This window comes from Coregonus lavaretus (assembly GCF_964263955.1).
Source record: "Coregonus lavaretus genome assembly, chromosome: 36".
In the NCBI taxonomy this organism is placed as follows: domain Eukaryota; kingdom Metazoa; phylum Chordata; class Actinopteri; order Salmoniformes; family Salmonidae; genus Coregonus; species Coregonus lavaretus.
Window position 1 is genome coordinate 3,398,058 of NC_140023.1, and position 18,947 is coordinate 3,417,004.

Sequence of the window (18,947 nt, forward strand, 5' to 3'; positions counted from 1 at the left end):
AACTCATTCTGTCAAATGTTAATCTTACAATAATGTTATACAATCTTACACTGTTATTAGCCCATAAATTACTGGGCAGCTCTTCCTGTCATGGTTGAGGGATTTATAGCAACAAGGGTCCTTCTATTCTAAGACACAAAATTATAATTTTTTGTGTTCATTCAATCTAATGTTGTGTTCATTCAATCTAATGCACGTGTCAGAAGTATGGAAGTAGGCCTAGATATTTAAACAAAACAAACATTTCAGAGAGATGACAACACTTGAATATGCTAGTATGCACGTCTTCTCAGCATGTCAGAGCACCTATTCAGAATGTCAGTGGAACATTCTGTACTGTAGCAAAGACTGTCACAGAGGGAGATTAATGATGATAAAAGTTGAAAAGATTAAGAGACATTTCCCCCAAATAATCATTGCTTACATTGCCAGAGCCATTATGGAAGCTTATTTAGGGAAGAGTGGGGTAAGTTGCGCCAAAAGGTTAGTTGAGTCCAAAGGTTAGTTGAGTCACCCCTTGTTTCAAGGAAACCATACACAAAATTGATAATTTGACCAAATATTTCAGAAGAGGTCATCATTTCTTGGAGTCTGTGAAGGAAGAAACCACATGGAAAAGTGGTACGCAACTTAGGTCCAAAAAACAGATTTTCACCAAGTCAAATGAATTGATTGTGTTTGAGGTTTCATGATGCTTGCATCTAAACCAATGTAGATACTTTTAAGATTGTTCTATACATCAGTTGGGGTCTCTATAAGCTTCAACATGAGGTCCTAAACCTAGAATGAAAGTGCTTCCTTGTAGCTGTAGGGGCTAATATAGTCAAAATGTTTGCCTTGGGGTAAGTTGAGCCCATGGCCATGGGGTAAGTTGAGCCAATGGCAAGTTGAGCAAATTGAAGTGTTTTCTAATGCAAGGCATTATCGCTGGGATATGAAGTAACACCAGGGCCTATGTTAAAAGTTTTTTAAGTACAAAAATGTTTTTAGGTGTTATGCCTGTGTTAAAATATGATGATTAAAAGACACACAAAAAAAGTTGTGATTGTGTTGAATTGTGTTTGGGAAATAAAGATAGACATGGTTTTAAAAAAGGTAGTGGTAATATTTCATTTAGTACAGAAATATGTAGGGCTCTCAACTTACCCTGTCCATATTTTCATCTTACCCCAAACACGAGGTCAGATGTGCCAAGAAACTTCTTATTTTATTTTTTTCGCATGCTATGTTTTGAAAACTGTAATGTTTATTTCCAGGAATACACAACATCCTGAAATACAGTACCAGTCAAAAGTACAGTATGTGTTATTTAATAGTTTTGATGTCTTCTACAATGTAGAAAATAGTCAAAAATAAAGAAAAACCCTGGAATGAGTAGGTGTGTCCAAACTTTTGACTGGTACTGTATATGTAGATATCTTTGTTAGAAATAATACTATATTTCCCTTGAAAGAGTGATACTGAATGTAAAAAATGGCTCAACTTACAACACTCTCTCCAACAGTACAGTATTGATGCATTTTATTTGGAAGCCATATATGTGATCATGCAAATCTACATGAAGAAGTATGAGCAACTCTGGCACATTTTTTTAAAGTCATTTAGCAGACGCTCTTATCCAGAGCGACTTACATGAGCAATTAGGGTTAAGTGCCTTGCTCATGGGCACATCGACAGATTTTTCACCTAGTTGGCTCGGGGATTAGAACCAGCGACCTTTGGATTACTGGCACAACGCTCTTAACCACTAAGCTACCTGCCGCCCCCATTCAAAGGATGACACATAGAAACATTTGTAAAGTGCTATTTCCTTACTGTGCTATTTCCTTACTGTGCTATTTCCTTACTGGGCTATTTCCTTACTGGGCATTATTCTCTTGTATAACCCAATTCTCAGGGTTATCACTAGTTACCACAGCCACGGTCAAAATTGGCTATATCGTAAAAATGTATGAAAACACACATTTGCTTTTTGGTCCTAATCTAAGGTTTAGGCATAAGGTTAACAGTGTGGTTAAGGTTAGGTTTAAAATAACTTTTTAAGAAGATACATTTTAGAAATGGGCGGGGTTTATGACTTTGTGGCTGTGTTAACTAGCAATTCTCAGTTGCGTTTTTGAGGCTCTTTTGTAGTGCTAAAGCGACCTCTGCTGGTCATCGCGGAAATAACCAGCTGCTTCTTTTCTGTATTTCCGTTTCCGTGTAAACAAAACAACATGGCAGCCCACGTAGGTACTGGCATGGAGATTTAGAGTTGTACTTTTATAGCTTAGCATTTCTAAACTCGACAATATGAGCGACTCAAATTGTCAGTGTGCTGCTCTACAGTTCTATTGCACTGCTGGGAACGGCATGGAGCCTTTCCTGATTCAGGAGGTGAAGACCAAACTTGCAGCCAAAGATGTGAGTAATCGAGACAAAAGTTAGTTTCAGGCTACAATATTAGTCTAGCTAGTAATAATGTGCAATGAATCTATATGAAACACTAGCCAATAAAGTAATACCTTTTATATAAAATGGTCCTCCTCGAAGCTAGCTGGAAGCCAGGCAGTTGACTGCGCATGCATATTGCATAGGTTTGCTGCTTGTAATAAAGTCAATCGTAAATCCTGGCTTTGTATTAATCTTTTCTTCTTAACAAGTGGTAATTTCATGTTGTTGACATGATTATATGTTAGGTTATTCTTATCTTGCACTAAATAATGTGTATTGTTTAGGTGGATCACATCCCTGGAAAAGTGTTCTTCACCACCACTTTTGGAATAAAGCAAGTGAGGGAGCTGAAATCTGCAGAGAGGCTGTTTCTACTTCTAAAGCGACACTCCCCTCTCTCGGCCCATACAGGTAAGCCTAACAAATATTCTGTATGAATATTTATCCTCTCTGATTAAAAGTATGAAGCTGCAATTAAATGTTTTGCACTGGACATTATCTTTTTACTGTATTTATTTTTCTGTCACACTCAGTTAAGACACCATCTGGGATCCAGTCAAGGCTCATGGGTGATGGGAGTGACTGGACCAGAGCTGTGTTGTCATGGAGACGCCTGCAGAGAGACCTGATGATGAGAAGCAACTGTACATTGAGTGTGTCCCTACCAGGGAGGAAGAGGAAGAGGGAGGAAGAGGAGGAAAAAGAGAGTGGTGTTGAGGGGTCAACTTGTAACGGACCAAATGGAACACAGAAGCTGGGACTAGAGGGAGAGCGAAAAGAATTAGGACTGAGCAAGGATCACATTTCATCAACAGAAGACTCTGGAAGTGGAAACTGTGTTGCAGGGGACAAAGTTGAAGAGGACCGTATAGAAGGCAGCTGTGATGGAAAGACATCCACAGTGTCTTTCAGAGTGAGCTGTCGGTGCAGTGGAGCCCTGTCCAGACGTTTCTCTCCCCAGGTATACACTTTGGAGGAGAGGAGGTATTTTTCACATCTTTACTTCTTAAGGGAACTGGTAGGTTTCAGGTTATTGTGGTGGTTTTTAACGGGGTGAGAGAGGAGGATTTGACTTTGTCCTGTTTGTGATGGTGTCTGTCTGTCTAGGATCTGAGTAGGATCATTGGAACAGCGGCGAGCAGACAGCTGGGCTGGAGAGTGGACCTGAGGAAACCAGATCTGGAGGTAATATTAACTTTATATGGTCCCCACCCTAACATGGAGGTAATCTGGAGGTAATATGAACTTTATATGGTCACCACCCTAACATGGAGGTAATTTTGAGGTAATATTAACTTTATATGGTCACCATCCTAACATGGAGGTAATCTGGAGGTAATATTAACTTTATATGGTCACCACCCTAACATGGAGGTAATCTGGAGGTAATATTAACTTTATATGGTCACCACCCTAACATGGAGGTAATTTGGAGGTAATATTAACTTTATATGGTCACCACCCTAACATGGAGGTAATCTGGAGGTAATGTTAACTTTATATGGTCCCCACCCTAACATGGAGGTAATCTGGAGGTTATATTAATCTAGCCATAACCATAATTAGATGATTACCACAACCTGTGAGGAGATTCTCATATTTCTTTGCCTGACCTTGCCAAGTGTCAAAGTCCATTTAACTATTCCGCAGTCAGGCATGTACACTATACTGTTTATACACTGAACAAAAATATAAAGGCTAACATGTAAAGTGTTGGTGCCATGTTTCGTGAGCTGAAATAAAAGATCCCAGACATTTTCTAGACGCACAAAAAGCTTATTTCTCTCACATTTTGTGCAAACATTTGTTTACATCCCTGTTAGTGAGCATTTCTCCTTTGCCAAGATAATCCATCCACCTGACAGGTGTGGCATATCAAGAAGTAGATTAAACAGCATGATCATTACACAGGTGCACCTCGTGCTGGGAACAATAAAAGCCCACTCTATAATGTGCAATTTTGTCACACAACACAATGCCACAGATGTCTCAAGTTTTGAATGCGCATGCAATTGGCATGCTGCCTGCAGGAATGTCCATCAGAGCTGTTGCCAGAGAATTGAATGTTAATTTCTCTACCATATGTTGACTCCAATGTCATTTTAGAGAATTTGGCATTACGTCCAACCGGCCTCACTTAAAAAAAAAAATCACCTTTATTTAACCAGGTAAGCCAGTTGAGAACAAGTTCTCATTTACAACTGCGACCTGGCCAAGATAAAGCAAAGCAGTGCGATAAAAACAACAACAAAGAGTTACATATGGAATAAACAAAACGTACAGTCAACAACACAATAGAAAATCTATATACAGTGTGTGCAAATGTAGTAAGTTATGGAGGTAAGGCAATAAATAGGCCATAGTGTAAAATAATTGGTTGCAGCAGAGGGTGCATATCTGGTGGCCGGGGTAGGGGTAGCCAGGTGGAAAGCATGGCCAGCCGTAGCAAAATGCTTATTGAAATTCTCTATTATTGTAGATTTATTGGTGGTGACAGTGATTCAAGCAATTCACATATGGTGTCCAGGGCACAACTGGGGGCTGAGGGGGGTCTGTAGCAAGCGGCAACAGTTATTAGTGAGAGACTTATTTCTGGAAAGGTGGATTTTTAGAAGTAGAAGCTCAAACTGTTTGGGCACAGACCTGGATAGTATGATAGAGCTCTGCAGGCTATCTCTACAGTAGATTGCAACTCCGCCCCCTTTGGCAGTTCTATCTAGACGGAAAATGTTGTAGTTGGGGATGGAAGTTTCAGAGTTTTTGGTGGCCTTCCTAAGCCAGGATTCAGACACTGCTAGAACATCAGGGTTGGCAGAGTGTGCTAACGCAGTGAATAACTCAAACTTGGGGAGGAGACTTCTGATGTTAACATGCAAGAAATCAAGGCTTTTACGGTTACAGAAGTCAAGAAATGATAGCGCCTGGGGGGTAGGAGTGATACTGGGGGCTACAGTAGCTCAACCGGTAGAGCATGGCGCTTGCAACGCCAGGGTTGTGGGTTCGATTCCCACGGGGGGCCAGTATGAAAAATGTATCCACTCACTAACTGTAAGTCCCTCTGGATAAGAGCGTCTGCTAAATGACTCAAATGTAAATGTAAAATGTACAGGGCCTGGGTTAACCTCTACATCACCAGAGGAACAGAGGAGGAATAGAATAAGGATACGGCTAAAGGCTTTAAGAACTGGTCTTCTAGTGCGTTGGGTACAGAGAATAAAGGGGGCAGTTCTCCGGGCGTTGTAGAATAGATTCAGGGCATTATGTACAGACAAGGAAATGGAAGGATATGAGTACAGTGGAAGTACACCTAAGCATTGGGTAACTATGAAAGAGATAGCATCACTGGAGGTACCGATTGAGCCGCTCTCTGCATGTATGGGGGTTGGGACAAAGGAGCTCTCTGAGGCTGGTTGAGCTGAACTTGGGGCTCTACAGTGAAATTGTATAATAAGAACTAACCCAAACAGCAAATGGCTAGGCATATTGACATGGGAGAGAGGCATAACGCAATCACAGGTGTTATTCGAGAGGGCTAAGACAACAACTGGTAATGGCGATGAAAGTTTGGGCTGAGGCTAAACAGATACACAGGATGGGGTACCGTGTAAAGGAACAGTCCAGCAGGCATTAGCTGTGTAGCTGAGTGATCATAAGGTCCAGTGAACAGCACTAAGTAAGTCCGGGAGCAGATCGTAGGCTGCTAAAGCACAGGCGAGCAGGAGGCACGGCTGTTGATTGTGCGTGCTAGCAGGCCGGGGCTAGCAGATGGATCTTTGTGGTCGTCGCAACGGGAAGCCTGTTGAAACAACATCAGACGATTACGTCGGCAGACCAGTTGTGATGGATCGGTGGGGCTCCGTGTCAACACTAGGAGGTTCCGTCCGGTTGACAGAGGGGTAGATAGCCGGGAGATGGGCCTGGCTCGAGGCTAGCTCAAGGCTAACTGTGGCTAGCTTCGGACAGTGGTGATTAGCCAACAACAACAACAGCCACTCGGTTGCAGCTAGCTAGTTGCAATGATCCGGTGTTAAGGTCCAGTGATTCCGGCAGAAAATCCGATATGCTCTGGCTCGATAGCGCGATGTGCAGACTGTGCAGACTGGCCGATAATTGTCCAGGCTAGAGCTGGCTGGTAGGTAGTGCAGGCCACGGACAATGGTGAAGACCGCTAACGGTGGCTAATAGCAAGTAGCTAGTTAGCTGGCTAGCTGGCTAGTTTCAGCCAGAGGTTCTGGAGGAAAAAATAAAAATAGAATCCGTTCCACATTGGGTGAGGCGGGTTGCAGGAAAGTATATTTAGTTAACGGATGGAAAGTGAGATTGAGAAATATATACGAAAAAGACAAAAAAACAGGCTATTTACATGAGGACACTATAGAAAACACGAACGCACTGCTACGCCATCTTGACCACGTGTATGGTGCCGTGTGGGCGAGCGGTTTGCTGATGTCAACGTTGTGAACTGAGTGCCCAATGGTGGTGGGATTATGGTATGGGCAGGCATAAGCTATGGACAACGAACACAGTTGCAGTTTATCGATGGCTATTTGAATGCACAGAGATACCGTGACGAGATCCTGAGGCCCATTGTCGTGCCATTCATCCGCCGCCATCACCTCATGTGTCGCAAGGATCTGTACACATAAAGCTGAAAATGTCCCAGTAAATATTTTCTTAACTCTATTTTCTTAACTGCATTGTTGGTTAAGGGCTTCTAAGTAAGTATTTCACTGTAAGGTCTACACCTGTTATATTCGGCGCATGTGACAAATAAAATTGGATTTTATTTTATTTTCTTCCATGGCCTGAATACTTACCAGACATGTCACCCATGGAGCATGTTTGGGATGCTCTGCGTCGACGTGTACGACAACGTGTTCTAGTTCCTGCCAATATCCAGCAACTTCACACAGCTATTGAAGAAGAGTGGGACAACATTCCACAGGCCACAATCAACAGCCTGATCAACTCTATGCGAAAGGAGATGTGCCACGCTGCATGAGGCAAATGGTGGTCACACCAGATACTGACTGGTTTCCTGATCCACACCCCTACCTTTTTTTAAAGGTATCTGTGACCAACAGATGCATATCTGTATTCCCAGAAATGTGAAATCCATAGATTAGGGCCTAATGAATTTGTTTCAATTTACTGATTTCCTTATATGAACTGTAACTCAGTAAACATTTTGAAATTACTGCATGTTGCATTTATATTTTTGTAGAGTATACATTACACTGCAGTGCTAAGCCGTGTCAGACTGCACGTACAGTGCCTTCGGAAAGTATTCAGACCACTTGACTTTTTCCACATTTTGTTATGTTAGGGCCTTATTCTAAAATTGATTAAAATAAATAAAAATCCTCATCAATCTACACACAATATACGCCATAATGACAAAGCGAAAACAGGTTTTTGAAATGTTTGCAAATGTATTACGAATAAAATCAGATAACTTATTTACATAAGTATGCAGACCCTTTGCTATGAGACTCGAAATTGAGCTCAGGTGCATCCTATTTCCATTGATCATCCTTGAGATGTTTCTACAACTTCATTGGAGTCCACCTGTGGTAAATTCAATTGATTGGACATGATTTGGAAAGGCACACACCTGTCTATATAAGGTCCCACAGTTGACAGTGCATGTCAGAACAAAAACCAAGCCATGAGGTCAAAGGAATTGTCCGTAGAGCTCCGAGACAGGATTGTGTCGAGGCACAGATCTGAGGAAGGGTACCAAAAAATGTCTGCAGCATTGAAGGTCCCCAAGAACACAGTGGCCTACATCATTCTTAAATGTTAGAAATTTGGAACCACCAAGACTCTTCCTAGAGCTGGCCGCCCGGCCAAACTGAGCAATCGGAGGAGAAGGGCCTTGGTTAGGGAGGTGACCAAGAATCCGATGGTCACTCTGACAGAGCTCTATTGTTCCTCTGTGGAGATGGGAGAACCTTCCAGAAGGACAACCATCTCTGCAGCACTCCACCAATCAAGCCTTTATGGTAGAGTGGCCAGACAGAAGCCACTCCTCAGTAAAAGGCACATGACAGCCCACTTGGAGTTTGCCAAAAGGCACCTAGACTCTCAGACCACGAGAAACAAGATTCTCTGGTCTGATGAAACCAGGATTAAACTCTTTGGCCTGAATGCCAAGCGTCACGTCTGGAGGAATCCTGGCACCATCCTTACGGTGAAGCATGGTGGTGGTAGCATCATGCTGTGGGGATGTTTTTCAGTGGCAGGGACTGGGAGACTAGTCAGGATTGAGGGAATGGAGCAAAGTACAGAGAGATCCTTGATGAAAACCTGCTCCAGAGCTCTCATGACCTCAGACTGGGGCAAATGTTCACCTTCCAACAGGACAACGACCCTAAGCACACAGCCAAGACAACGCAGGAGTGGCTTCGGGACAAGTCTCTGAATGTTCTTGAGTGGCCCAGCCAGAGCCCAGACTTGAACCCGATCAAACATCTCTGGAGAGACCTGAAAATAGCTGTGCAGCAACGCTCCCCATCCAACCTGACAGAGCTTGAGAGGATATGCAGAGAATAAAGGGAGAAACTCCCCAAATACAGGTTTGCCAAGCTTGTAGCGTCATACCCAAGAAGACTTGAGGCTGTAAACGCTGCCAAAGGTGCTTCAACGAAGTACTGAATAAAGGGTCTGAATACTTATGTTAATGTGATATTTTTTATAAATTAGCAAAAATGTCTAAACCTGTTTTTGCTTTGACATTATAGAGTATTGTGTGTAGATTGATGAGGAGAAGAAGAAAAGAAAAAAATATATATAATTTACAATAAGGCTGTAACGTAACAAAATGTGGAAAAAGTCAAGGGGTCTGAATACTTTCCGAAGGCACTGTATGTTAAATAGTAATTGTTGTGCTTGGCCATGGTACAGTACATTAGCCAGACACGACAGAAGTTAATGGCTTCTTTCTGTAGGTTCAGTTAATGCATCACTTTCTTCCACCGTAAAGCTATGTTAATGAATGAATGTATGTGATGTGTTTCGTCTGTAGGTGAATGTGTATATAAGTGATGACCACTGTGTCCTCGGGATACCTCTCCTCAGGTTGGTGACATGATCAGAACCTGTTCTTGCCCTCTGTGTTGACAACCGTATTCAAGTCTATTTCCTTCTGGATATCTCTTCTAGTTGACTATGTCTAATAGTGTCTGCTTCCCTCTTTCTCGCCAGGCTTCCTTTAGCCAACCGGAGTTATATGAAGACTACTGGGCTGAGATCCACTATAGCCTGGGCCATGGCCTCTCTGTCAGACATCAAGGTACTCTAGCTACAGCTGAAGTCGGAAGTTTACATACACTTAGGTTGGAGTCATTAAAACTTGTTTTTCAACCACAAATTTCTTGTTAACAAACTATAGTTTTGGCAAGTCGGTTAGGACATCTACTTTGTGCATGACGCAAGTAATCTTTCCAACAATTGTTTACAGACAGATTATTTCACTTATAATTCACTGTATCACAATTCCAGTGGGTCAGAAGTTTACATACACTAAGTTGACTGTGCCTTTAAACAGCTTGGAAAATTCCAGAAAATGATGTCATGGCTTTAGAAGTTTCTGATAGGCTAATTTACATCATTTGAGTCAATTTGAGGTGTACCTGTGGATGTATTTCAAGGCCTACCTTCAAACTCTGTGCCTCTTTGCTTGACATCATGGGAAAATCAAAAGAAATCAGCCAAGACCTCAGAAAATAAATTGTAGACCTCCAAAAGTCTGGTTCATCCTTGGGAGCAATTTCCAAACGTCTGAAGGTACCACGTTCATCTGTACAAACAATAGTACGCAAGTATAAACTCCATGGGACCAAGCAGCCGTCATACCGCTCAGGAAGGAGACGCGTTCTGTCTCCTAGAGATGAACGTACTTTGATGCGAAAAGTGAAAATCAATCCCAGAACAACAGCAAAGGACCTTGTGAAGATGCTGGAGGAAACAGGTACAAAAGTATCTATATCCACAGTAAAACGAGTCCTATATTGACATAACCTGAAAGGCCGCTCAGCAAGGAAGAAGCCCCTGCTCCAAAACCGCCATAAAAAAGCCAGACTACGGTTTTCAACTGCACATGGGGACAAAGCTTGTACTTTTTGGAGAAATGTCCTCTGGTCTGATGAAACCAAAATAGAACTGTTTGGCCATTATGACCATCGTTATGTTTGGAGGAAAAAGGGGGTGGCTTGCAAGCCGAAGAACACCATCACAACCGTGAAGCACGGGGGTGGCAGCATCATGCTGTGGGGGTGCTTTGCTGCAGGAGGGCCTGGTGCACTTCACAAAATAGATGGCATCATGAGGAAGGAAAATTATGTGGATATATTGAAGCAACATCTCAAGACATCAGTCAGGAAGTTAAAGCTTGGTCGCAAATGGGTCTTCCAAATGGACAATGACCCCAAGCATACTTCCAAAGTTGTGGCAAAATGGCTTAAGGACAACAAAGTCAAGGTATTGGAGTGGCCATCACAAAGCCCTGACCTCAATCCTATAGAATATTTGTGGGCAGAACTGAAAAAGCGTGTGCGAGCAAGGAAGCCTACAAACCTGACTCAGTTACACCAGCTCTGTCAGGAGGAATGGGCCAAAATTCACCCAACTTATTGTGGGAAGCTTGTGGAAGGCTACCCGAAACATTTGACTCAAGTTAAACAATTTAAAGGTAATGCTACCAAATACTAATTGAGTGTATGTAAACTTCTGACCCACTGGGAATGTGATGAATGAAATAAAAGCTGAAATAAATCATTCTCTCTACTATTATTCTGACATTTCACATTCTTAAAATAAAGTGTTGATCCTAACTGACCTAAGACAGGGATTTTTTACTAGGATTAAATGTCAGGAATTGTGAAAAACTGAGTTTAAATGTATTTGACTAAGGTGTATGTAAACTTCCGACTTCAACTGTACCACATGGCATGGAAGGAGTTCCTCTCTCCAGCTCACGTGTTTGGTCTCATCTTCCTCTCTTTGATGTTTGATTGTGTTCTGAGGTTCTGTGCTAACATCAAAAGGACCAAATATCTTATTATCTTCTCACACCGTCGCTTGGCCTGGTGTGTTCTGAATGTGTTCTCTTTCCTCTCTCAACCAGCCTGGCTCTTGTGTGATAGACCCGATGTGTGGAGTGGGAACTATTTTACTGGAAGCTGCACATGAATATCAGGTGAGATTTCTGAGAGAAACCTTTATATTGAATATCAGGTGAGATTTCTGATTGAAACCTTTATATTGAATATCATGTGAGATTTCTGATTGAAACCTTTATTTTGAATATCAGGTGAGATTTCTGATTGAAACCTTTATATTGAATATCATGTGAGATTTCTGATTGAAACCTTTATATTGAATATCATGTGAGATTTCTGAGAGAAACCTTTATATTGAATATCATGTGAGATTTCTGAGAGAAACCTTTATATTGAATATCATGTGAGATTTCTGAGAGAAACCTTTATATTGAATATCATGTGAGATTTCTGAGAGAAACCTTTATATTGAATATCATGTGAGATTTCTGAGAGAAACCTTTATATTGAATATCATGTGAGATTTCTGAGAGAAACCTTTATATTGAATATCATGTGAGATTTCTGAGAGAAACCTTTATATTGAATATCATGTGAGATTTCTGAGAGAAACCTTTATATTGAATATCATGTGAGATTTCTGAGAGAAACCTTTATATTGAATATCATGTGAGATTTCTGAGAGAAACCTTTATATTGAATATCATGTGAGATTTCTGAGAGAAACCTTTATATTGAATATCATGTGAGATTTCTGAGAGAAACCTTTATATTGAATATCATGTGAGATTTCTGATTGAAACCTTTATATTGAATATCATGTGAGATTTCTGAGAGAAACCTTTATATTGAATATCATGTGAGATTTCTGAGAGAAACCTTTATATTGAATATCATGTGAGATTTCTGAGAGAAACCTTTATATTGAATATCATGTGAGATTTCTGAGAGAAACCTTTATATTGAATATCATGTGAGATTTCTGAGAGAAACCTTTATATTGAATATCATGTGAGATTTCTGAGAGAAACCTTTATATTGAATATCATGTGAGATTTCTGAGAGAAACCTTTATATTGAATATCATGTGAGATTTCTGAGAGAAACCTTTATATTGAATATCATGTGAGATTTCTGAGAGAAACCTTTATATTGAATATCATGTGAGATTTCTGAGAGAAACCTTTATATTGAATATCATGTGAGATTTCTGAGAGAAACCTTTATATTGAATATCATGTGAGATTTCTGAGAGAAACCTTTATATTGAATATCATGTGAGATTTCTGAGAGAAACCTTTATATTGAATATCATGTGAGATTTCTGAGAGAAACCTTTATATTGAATATCATGTGAGATTTCTGATTGAAACCTTTATATTGAATATCATGTGAGATTTCTGATTGAAACCTTTATATTGAATATCATGTGAGATTTCTGAGAGAAACCTTTATATCGAACCCATTTGAAATGTATGTCATATGGGATGCTTATGTTAGCTTTTTGATGTGGGTGCAGTGAGGGGAGGTAATTGTTTTGTTCAGAAATTCATAGCGATTTTTCTCCAAACAGGATGCCTTTTTTCTAGGTCTTGACATTGATGAGTCTCAGTTGGTGAAAGCCTGTCAGAATGTGGAGTTTGCAAAGTTTGGGGATAGGGTGCAGCTGCTGCAGTCATCATCCAAGGGTAAGAATGCCAATCCACTTCACATGAGGTATTGTTTTTTAACAAACATTGTGAAGTATGCCATTTATGTATGACCATTTCTCATGTATGACCATTTCTCATGTATGACTTTATAAAAATGTGGTTCATTCTGACGTATGGACTGTAGATCAAATTAGGTGTTTTAATACATGTAGCAGTTGTCCCTGATATACTGTATGCATTATGGTATTTGTTTACCCACAATGCAGTAAATGATTCTGCATGATTTCCTGATGAATGAATTCCTCCTTGTTTTCCTCCTATGTGTGAAGATATTCCACTGCCTTCCTGTAGTGTGGATGCCGTTGTCTGTGATGTCCCTTTTGGGAAGAAGTTTGGCACCAAGACTGACATGGCTGCCTCTCTTCCAGTGATTGTGAGAGAGATGGAAAGGTATTGTATTTAACTAACTGTAGTATCACGTATTCCAATTTCATAATTGCTCAAATAAACATTCAGGATATAGCAAAAGTTGAGAAAGGAATTGCTTATTGATTTATTGATTTTTAATCAATCAAACATGCATGTTTTTTCAGAGTTCTCCGTGTGGGTGGGACCCTGGTTTTGCTGCTTAGTCCCCAGCTCTCCTGCCTGCTGAAGAAAAGCATAACCCCCAGACCAGTACCCTTACACACCCAGGGAGAGGAGACTGAGGTGGGATTAGTATGTGATGTGGACCCCTTCCTCACCCCAAGCCCTTTCCCCTCACTGCAGTCCCTAGGCTACCACAGAGTGAGCCTGGGAGCTATAGACGCCCTCATCCACAAGTATGTCAAGATACTGACTGCGACTACCACACTCGGTGGACCTGACTGAATAAACACACATACATTCAACCCCTGCATAGTGGATCCTGAGTGAGACTTTTCAGGAGATGGATACACTGGATTCAAGAGACATTCACACAGACTTCAAAGACAATACCACCCGTAAAGCACAGAAAATCATTGCATCAATTTGGCGTGGTTAGAATTTTACCAACATGTACTGTACTACCACAAAATGAAGCAAAATGCATAAAAGTCATAGAATGTCAAACCCAATTTTGCTAATACCTTTATTCTATCATTCCAATGACTTTGTTAATGGTGGAAGGAAATAATGCATCTTTCAAGAGTACCTCAGTTTCCCTTTTCAGGAGTCTGAAATTCTTCAGCTCTATTTACAGAATCAGACCATGACTCAGATCCAACAATTATACACTGTCTGGGATTAGATTACAGAATACATCCACTGAGACTAAGGTAAATACACTCAGATTAGGGTCCGCTAGGAGGATAAGGGTTGATATCCATTGATGGGGGGAAATGTTGACTTGGATTTAGGTGCATATGCACAGGGGTTGGCTCTGTGTCCATTGATAAGAGGGTTAATGAATATCCACAGATGAATTTCCTTACAATTTAGGTTAGAGATCTGCTATTCTAAGTATATTCTGTTAGATCCATTATTGTCACGCCCTGGCTCTGGGGACTCTTGTATGTTGAGCCAGGGTGTTAGTTTCTTGGTGTAGTGTCTATGTTTCGTTTTCTATGTTCTGTTCTAGGTTATGTGTTTCTATGTTGGCCGGGGTGGTTCTCAATCAGAGGCAACGAGAATCAGCTGTTGCTTGTTGTCTCTGATTGGGAACCATTCTTAGGCAGCCTGTTGTGCACTTGTGTTTTGTGGGATCTTGTTCTGTGTAGGTTTGTGTTATTGACCGAGGACTTCACGTATCGTTTTGTTATTTTGTTGTTGTATTGTGTCGTGTTGCTAAGTACTATTAAAGTATGTACTCATATCACGCTGCGCCTTGGTCCGCTCATTATGACGAACGTGACAGAAGATCCCACCAATACAGGACCAAGCAGCGTGTCCAGGAGCAAACGCCGGAGGTAACGTTAGTGGATGTCCTCCTCGGTTGGGGGCAGATCACGGAGGAGGAGGCCATCCGTTACCGGAGGGTGATGAAGGGGGAGACCCAGGCAGGAGAGGAGAAGCGGTGCCAACCGGGCCGTCGTCGGACAGGCGAGAGGCACCCCCAAGACATTTTTTTGGGGGGGGCACACGGCATGGACGACGGGGCTGCTGGAGGCAGATAAAGGGCGAGTTTGTGGACGAGGAGAGAAGGCCACCAGGTTACGGGGGCCATTGGTCAGTAGAGGGAAGGAGAGTGTAGAGGCACGGCGAGAGGTACTGAGGTGTGTTACCAGTCCGGTCCGGCCCGTTCCTGATCCCCACACAAGGCCAGTGGTGTGTGTTCCCAGTACGGTCCGGCCTGTTCCTGTCCCTCGCACCAAGCCTGTGATGCGCGTCGCCGGCCCGGCCTGTTCCTGCCCCTCGCACCAAGTCTGTGGTGCGCGTCGCTAGCCCGGCCTGTTCCTGCCCCTCGCACCAAGCCTGTGGTGCGCGTCGCCAGCCCGGCCCAGCCTGTTCCTGCCCCTCGCACCAAGCCAATGGTGCGCGTCGCCAGCCCGGCCCGTTCCTGCCCCTTCGCACCAAGCCAATGGTGCGCGTCGCCAGCCCGGCCCGGCCTGTTCCTGCTCCCCGCACCAAGCCTGTGGTGTGCGTCGCCAGCCCGGCCCGGCCTGTTCCTGCCCCTCGCACCAAGCCAATGGTGCGCGTCGTCAGCCCGGTCCGGCCTGTTCCTGCTCCCCGCACCAAGCCAGTGGTGCGCTTCGTCAGCCCGGTCCGGCCCATTCCTGCTCCCCGCACCAAGCCAATGGTGCGCGTCGTCAGCCCGGTCCGGCCTGTGCCTGCTCCCCGCACCAAGCCAGTGGTGCGCTTCGTCAGCCCGGTCCGGCCCGTCCCTGCTCCCCGAACCAAGCCAATGGTGCGCGTCACCAGCCCGGTCCGGCCCATTCCTGCTCCCCGCACCAAGCCTGTGGTGCGCATCGTCAGTCCGGCACAGCCCGTGCCTGGTCAGGTACCGGTCAGCTGCTCCACACCGGAGCCTAAGCAATCCGCTCCACCGATGTCCAGTCCAGCTCCAGCCAGCGGGACCAGACCAGGGGCGCTACGGGGGGGTTGTTAGAGGGTGGTGGTCACGCCCGGAGCCGGATCCGCCTCCGAGGTGGAATGCCCACCCGGCCCCTCCCCTGTTGGGTTTATGTTGGCGCGGTCGCAGTCCGCGCCTTTGGGGGGGGGGTACTCTTACGCCCTGGCTCTGGGGACTCTTGTACAGTGGGGAGAACAAGTATTTGATACACTGCCGATTTTGCAGGTTTTCCTACTTACAAAACATGTAGAGGTCTGTAATTTTTATCATAGGTACACTTTAACTGTGAGAGACGGAATCTAAAACAAAAATCCAGAAAATCACATTGTATGATTTTTAAGTAATTAATTTGCATTTTATTGCATGACAGAAGTATTTGATCACCTACCAACCAGTAAGAATTCTGGCTCTCACAGACCTGTTAGTTTTTCTTTAAGAAGCCCTCCTGTTCTCCACTCATTACCTATATTAACTGCACCTGTTTGAACTCGTTACCTGTATAAAAGACACCTGTCCACACACTCAATCAAACAGACTCCAACCTCTCCACAATGGCCAAGACCAGAGAGCTGTGTAAGGACATCAGGGATAAAATTGTAGACCTGCACAAGGCTGGGATGGGCTACAGGACAATAGGCAAGCAGCTTGGTGAGAAGGCAACAACTGTTGGCGCAATTATTAGAAAATGGAAGAAGTTCAAGATGACGGTCAATCACCCTCGGTCTGGGGCTCCATGCAATATCTCACCTCGTGGGACATCAATGATCATGAGGATGGTGAGGGATCAGCCCAGAACTACACGGCAGGACCTGGTCAATGACCTGAAGAGAGCTGGGACCACAGTCTCAAAGAAAATCATTAGTAACACAGTACGCCGTCATGGATTAAAATCATGCAGCGCACGCAAGGTCCCCCTGCTCAAGCCAGCGCATGTCCAGGCCCGTCTGAAGTTTGCCAATGACCATCTGGATGATCCAGAGGAGGAATGGGAGAAGGTCATGTGGTCTGATGAGACAGAAATATAGCTTTTTGGTCGAAACTCCACTCGCTGTGTTTGGAGGAAGAAGAAGGATGAGTACAACCCAAGAACACCATCCCAACTGTGAAGCATGGAGGTGGAAACATCATTCTTTGGGGATGCTTTTCTGCAAAGGGGACAGGACGACTGCACCGTATTGAGGGGAGGATGGATGGGGCCATGTATCGCGAGATCTTGGCCAACAACCTCCTTCCCTCAGTAAGAGCATTGAAGATGGGTTGTGGTTGGTCTTCCAGCATGACAACGACCCGAAACACACAGCCAGGGCAACTAAGGAGTGGCTCCGTAAGAAGCATCTCAAGGTCCTGGAGTGGCCTAGCCAGTCTACAGACCAGAACCCAATAGAAAATATTTGGAGGGAGCTGAAAGTCCGTATTGCCCAGTGACAGCCCCAAAACCTGAAGGATCTGGAGAAGGTCTGTATGGAGGAGTGGGCCAAAATCCCTGCTTCAGTGTGTGCAAACCTGGTCAAGACCTACAGGAAACGTATGATCTCTGTAATTGCTAACAAAGGTTTCTGTACCAAATATTAAGTTCTGCTTTTCTGATGTATCAAATACTTATGTCATGCAATAAAATGCAAATTAATAACTTAAAAATCATACAATGTGATTTTCTGGATTTTTGTTTTAGATTCCGTCTCTCACAGTTGAAGTGTACCTATGATAAATATTACAGACCTCTACATGCTTTGTAAGTAGGAAAACCTGCAAAATCGGCAGTGTATCAAATACTTGTTCTCCCCACTGTATGTTGAGCCAGGGTGTTAGTTTCTTGGTGTAGTGTCTATGTTTCGTTTTCTATGTTCTGTTCTAGGTTATGTGTTTCTATGTTGGCCGGGGTGGTTCTCAATCAGAGGCAACGAGAATCAGCTGTTGCTTATTGTCTCTGATTGGGAACCATTCTTAGGCAGCCTGTTGTGCACTTGTGTTTTGTGGGATCTTGTTCCGTGTAGGTTTGTGTTATTGACCGAGGACTTCACGTATCGTTTTGTTATTTTGTTGTTGTATTGTGTCGTGTTGCTAAGTACTATTAAAGTATGTACTCATATCACGCTGCGCCTTGGTCCGCTCATTATGACGAAAGTGACAATTATGGTCAGAGTACATATCAATGTCAGTTTGAGTCACATCTTTCTATAAATTCTGTCTTCTTTTCTATAATTATTTTCCTTTCAAATAACTGTTTCTGTCTTGTCATTTTCGATGACACATCAAGGCCTCTGTTTTCCCCCAGTGATTTGACAATTACTTGCATGACACTGAATTCTGATCATACATAGAAAATATAATGTGGAAAGGTAGCAGTAGGCTTAATCACAGACATAATCGCATAAAGGCCACTGAAAAAGCCTGGATGCAGGGGTGTAGCTAACATTGATGGTTCCATACTTCCATAAGTCCAGGATGTTTTGCTCAATGGAGGTAACCTAGATTTAGATGTGGGGTCTAGTAGAAGCATGGTTGACTCAGAAGTGTTTTCACACTGAAAACGCAGGCGTCAACATTAGTCCCAGCTCCCAGGCGTCTGCTGCAGCTGTGTCAGACAGATGTCTGGGGATGGTCTTGGTCTGCAGGCTCTTGTTACGGCTCAGAGTTGATGTGAAAGATGCAGTAAGAGGTGTGTCAGACACAGACATATTAGACTCTCTCTTCCTACAGGCCCTTGCTGCAGCTCAGTGTGTGTAACACATTGCAAAATGTATATCAAACGCAGTAAGGTGTGTG

The 18,947-nt window shown here is 43.2% G+C and overlaps 1 protein-coding gene across 1 annotated transcript; it reads left to right on the forward strand.

Annotated features, from left to right (window-relative positions):
• The first annotated feature begins 2,216 nt into the window (after window positions 1-2,216).
• On the forward strand, window positions 2,217-15,123 carry LOC311110857 (THUMP domain-containing protein 2-like). The gene is made up of 10 exons (XM_084153450.1): window positions 2,217-2,403; window positions 2,718-2,844; window positions 2,967-3,394; window positions 3,541-3,618; window positions 9,461-9,513; window positions 9,640-9,727; window positions 11,561-11,632; window positions 13,069-13,183; window positions 13,477-13,597; window positions 13,741-15,123. Exons 1-10 carry the CDS (start codon window positions 2,293-2,295, stop codon window positions 14,018-14,020), a joined length of 1,473 nt encoding a protein of 490 aa, XP_084009576.1. The 5' UTR covers window positions 2,217-2,292; the 3' UTR covers window positions 14,021-15,123.
• Window positions 15,124-18,947: the final 3,824 nt, after the last annotated feature.

Excerpts from the sequence above, each read along its gene's own strand:
- LOC311110857 (XM_084153450.1), top strand. The coding sequence starts at position 2,293 with ATGAGCGACTCAAATTGTCAGTGTGCTGCTCTACAGTTCTATTGCACT. Across the intron at positions 11,633-13,068 it reads AAGCTGCACATGAATATCAG|GATGCCTTTTTTCTAGGTCT; the intron begins GTGAGATTTCTG and ends TTCTCCAAACAG. Across the intron at positions 13,184-13,476 it reads GCTGCAGTCATCATCCAAGG|ATATTCCACTGCCTTCCTGT; the intron begins GTAAGAATGCCA and ends CTATGTGTGAAG.